This window comes from Pteronotus mesoamericanus, unplaced genomic scaffold (genome assembly GCF_021234165.1).
Source record: "Pteronotus mesoamericanus isolate MK-2021 breed Mesoamerican mustached bat unplaced genomic scaffold, CSHL_Meso_final scaffold_1186, whole genome shotgun sequence".
NCBI lineage: Eukaryota > Metazoa > Chordata > Mammalia > Chiroptera > Mormoopidae > Pteronotus > Pteronotus mesoamericanus.
Genome location: NW_026555302.1, coordinates 16,155,495 through 16,159,975, shown reverse-complemented (window position 1 = coordinate 16,159,975; position 4,481 = coordinate 16,155,495). Strand labels below are relative to the sequence as shown.

General features: G+C 53.0%; 1 protein-coding gene across 1 annotated transcript; it reads left to right on the top strand.

Moving 5' to 3' along the window:
• Positions 1-778: 778 nt before the first annotated feature.
• On the top strand, positions 779-4,039 carry DUSP12 (dual specificity phosphatase 12). Its single transcript, XM_054587586.1, has 6 exons — positions 779-1,091; positions 1,780-1,893; positions 1,982-2,100; positions 2,486-2,582; positions 2,869-3,055; positions 3,648-4,039. Exons 1-6 carry the CDS (start codon positions 838-840, stop codon positions 3,807-3,809), a joined length of 933 nt encoding a protein of 310 aa, XP_054443561.1. The 5' UTR covers positions 779-837; the 3' UTR covers positions 3,810-4,039.
• The last annotated feature ends 442 nt before the right edge of the window (positions 4,040-4,481 follow it).

Below are 4,481 nucleotides of genomic sequence, written 5' to 3'. Positions count from 1 at the left end.
CTCAAACTGGCTATTCTTCTCAAACCTCTGTCCTCACCCCGAGCGTGTGAACTGGATTCTTGGCTCAGAAAACAGAAGCCATTAGAAGAGAGCTCCTTTGGCGTCTTGCCCGTTAGTTAGCACCTGCACCCGCAATTCATCACCTCCCGTGTCGGTGGCTCCTCCCTCTGTCCTGGTTGTTCCCTGCACTTTTAAAAAAGGTTCAAGTCTTTGCCGTGAGGTGGGGGTGAGGGTGGGGGTGGGGGTGGAGGGGAAAGAAACGCCCCTTAAGTCCAGGTTTTCCTCTGGCTGTGGTCCCACCTTTCTTGAAAAGACACAGGATTAGTACCTTAAAATATAGAACAGTAGACAGCAACAAAAAAGGATTCACACACCAATTTTTAAAAACTGGGCAAAAGGGAGGGAAAAGGAAAAAATAGTCGCAGGAGAGGAACTACAAACAAATGGCGTTAGAAGCGTTGGAAGCAATGTTTTACTTTAAGTGCATGGAACGATGCTGCTGATTCGGCGGTAGGACCATGGTTTCAAAGTCGACTTCAGCGGCTGCTGCGCAAAGTCTGGGGAGTCCCAGCTCCAAAACGCTGGGGAGCCTTGCGTTGCAAGGGGTTGACCCTCCGCCCGAACTTGGGGTCCGGGCGGAAGCCGCGTTCCCCCGCGGCACCTGCCGCGCGCGGCCGGGTCCTCCGAGGGCGCCGCTGCGCAGCGCGGCCGGCGGGGCCGCTCTAGCCGCGCCAGCCGCTCCTCGATGGCAAGTGCGGCCGCTCTAGCCGCCCCAGCCGCTCCTCAGTGGCAGGCGCGGCCGCGGGTCCCGGCGCCGCCACGTGGGTCGCGGCTGGGATGCTGCAGGTGCGGCCGGGGCTGTACCTGGGCGGGGCGGCGGCCTCGATGGAGCCGGGCAGCCTGAGGGAGGCGGGCGTCACGGCCGTGCTGACCGTGGACGCGGAGGAGCCCGACCTCCCGGGGCCAGACCTGCGGCGGCTCTTCGTGCGCGCGCTGGACGAGCCCGGGACCGACCTGCTGAGCCGCCTGGACGGCTGCGTGGCCTTCGTGCGCCAGGCGCGCGCCGAGGGTCGCGCGGTGCTGGTGCGCTGGTGAGCGGGCTGCCGGGGCGGGCCGCAGCCGTGCGCGGACAGGCCGTGGGCTGGCTTTGCAGCTTTTTTATTTTGGGGGCGGGGGAGGGTGGGAGCATCGGCGGACGAGGTTCCGGCAGGTGACGGTGACGCAGGCGGGGGCGCGGCGGAGGCTCCCGCCCCGGGTGGACCTTGTGTTCAGTGTGTCTGTCCGGGGCGTGGTGGCTGGCGCGGCGGAAGCGGGAGAGAACGCACGGGGTACCCGAGCCGTGCCCAGGGCGGAGAGGGGGCTGCAGCGACGGCGAACGACGGGAGGGCCGGGACGGGTGTCTGGGATTCCTCGGCGCCCCGTCTGGCCGGGTTGCAGTGCGACGACCCAGCTGGGACGCACGGAGCCGGTGCAGCAGGCGGGGACGGGAGACAAGCCTCAGCCCGGGTCTCCGCGGCCCTTCGCGCCCGCAGCGAAGAAAGTTGCAAGGTGTTCCGCAGGCATTAGGGCATTTTAAAATATACTGTAATTATATTTGGATATGTGATACATTCACATGGTTCACAATTCCAAAGGAGTAAAGAAATAAAAGAACAATTCTTTTGCACATCGGTAGTGTTTCAGGGACAAAGGGTTTGAAGCAGACACGTGAACCTGAATTTTACCATTAGTAGTGCGCGCTTTTTTTTTAATTGTTTCTATTTTCTATTTTATTTTAAGTCATGCGGGAGTCAGTCGAAGTGTCGCTGTCATGACTGCCTTTCTGATGAAGACTGAGCAGCTCACCTTTGAAAAGGCCTATGAAAACCTCCGGACGATCCACCCCGAGGCCAAGTGAGCTTCTGGTTAGCGTGATCGTTCTGCTCTTGTGGCATGATTTTATTTATTTAAAGACAACTTAACTTTGTATTTGCCTTCACAGGATGAACGAGGGGTTTGAGTGGCAACTGAAATTATACCAGGCCATGGGATGCGAAGTCGATACTTCTAGTGCAATTTATAAGCAATATCGTTTACAAAAGGTTACAGAGAAGTACCCAGGTTTGTAACCATTGCTAGGATGTATGGGAACCTTTCTAGAAGCTCTTTCCTCTGAGGCTAAAGACTTCTGCGCATTATCACATTTTTCCAGCAATCCCTAGAGGCAGATCCTAGCATTTCTTTTCAGAACTGTGGTTCAGCAAGAAATACCCTGCTCAGGGTCAGGTGGGATTGTGACTCATGGGTGGGATTTGAACTGAGGCAGCCTGTGCCCAGAAACCAAGGGCTGTCCTGCCTCATCCTGCTTTCTCAGAATTGGAGGCCTTTTTTTTTCTTTAAATTTCTGAGGTGAGCACTTGTTGCCTCAATTTGACATTAACTGAATTTTGTCTGAAAACGCAGAGAGTTGATTTCAACCAATGGACACATTTTCATTGTCATGTAGAACTGCAGAACTTACCCCAAGACCTCTTTGCTGTCGACCCAACTACGGTTCCACAAGGACTGAAAGATGAGATTCTCTACAAATGTAGGAAGTGCAGGTAAAATATTTTGTATTTTCCAGAGATTTCACTTTGTCTCTGCAGCTGAAAAGGACTGGAAGTTTCAGTTTCCTAAATCTCTGTGGGAAGGATTTGTTTAGCCGAATGCTATAGGGATTTCAAATTTAAATCTGCTTTCAAGAACGTACATCCTCAGCAGGAAAAGCAATCAAGTCCCCAGTAGAGACTACTGAAAATTAAAGTAGCACAAGCAACAGCATGTTGTTTTTGCCCTTCAGGAAGTATTGCACGTTTCATCTGTTTTTGTTTTGTTTGGGGGTGGCAGGCGGTCTTTATTCCGAAGTTCTAGCATTTTGGATCATAAGGAAGGGAGTGGTCCCGTAGCCTTCGCCCACAAGAGGCTGATGCCTGCGTTCGCACCCGCCCCGGGGGGCCCGGCTCAGTGCACCTCACACTTTGTTGAGCCTGTGCAGTGGATGGAGCCCGCCCTGCTAGGAGTGATGGACGGACAGGTGAGGGCACCTCTCATCTTCCGGCTTCATTAAAGCGCCTCTGTTTTGTTTCTTCTCGCGTTTTAAACCATATTTTAACTCGAGTTCGGCTGTAGATACCTTAAAAGAAAATACAGTAAACTTGTTAAGCATTTTTGACTTTATCTATTTTACTGGAGTATCAGTTTGTGTTTTAAATAGGCGGGAATCTGAGAACTAACTTATAGACTGTTAATATCTGTAGGTAACAGAACATGTTAGATATCCTAACATGATTTCCTGCCCGTAGCTGCAGTGATTTTCGTTTGAAATCTTAAGTTGCAGACTGATAGAAAAGCCAACACGTGTGCCATGCCTGTGAAACCTTCTGTTTCATGTCTCAAGCTTCACCTTTCTCCGTCCGCACTCTAAGTAGGCCCGCTGCACACCTCCCGGGGTGCAGCCTTGTTCTTTAACACAGCCATGGTAGGAAGTCGCCGCACTGTTTTACCTCATTGGTTAGATCATGAACTGCGTGCAGGGTGGGGGCTATGTTTTGTTCTCATATCCCGTGTTGCCAAAGAGAACTGCTCTGTACAAAAACGAATGAAGGAATGCATTTGCTTTATTTCAGCTCCTGTGCCCCAAATGCAATGCCAAGCTGGGTTCTTTCAACTGGTGCGGCGAACAGTGCTCCTGTGGTAGGTGGGTAACACCTGCTTTCCAAATCCATAAGAACCGAGTGGACGAAGAGCGACCGCTCCCGCGTCTGGGATCGCAGTCGAGAAAAGCGTGAGCGTGTGGCACCTGAGAGCCTGGAGGGAACTTGCCGGCGGTACCGGCTGCTCGCTCCCCGCCACTCCCGCAGAGTCTGGTGTCGGGCCCGCCGGCGTTTATGGGGAATGTGAGGCGGTGAAGGCACCTGATGTGACTTGGACACGGTGTCTAAGGAGAACCCTTCACGTGGAAGTTGAAACTTTTTAATCATGTAAATTATACTTTGTTGGATATTAAAATACTCTGTAACCCGGATACTTTCTTCGTTTTATTTATTTTTACAGAGCGGGGGAGGGAGAGAAACGTTGACCTGCTGCTTCGCGGGCATGTCCCTCCTGGGGACCGGGCCTGCCACCCAGGCCTGTGCCCCGAGGGAATCGCGCCGGTTGGAACGGCGCCCAGCCCCCTGAGCCACGGCAGTCGGGGCCTAGATACACGTTTATATCTAGGAATGTAACACAGATTGGTTGGGGCGTTTGGACATTTATTTCTCTTTCTCCCTTAAGAGACCGTAAACCTCTGCGTGTCTGGAATGTTTATTGGAAATGTAGACGGAAAGGCCACGAGGGAAGCACTGACTACAGGGCAGCTTTTCTGTCCCTTCGGGGAGCGCGGCCACCGGACGTCTTAGAAAAACGTGTTTAAGATACCGACTTAAGTCATCTGCTTAAAGACATATATTACTGGTAGG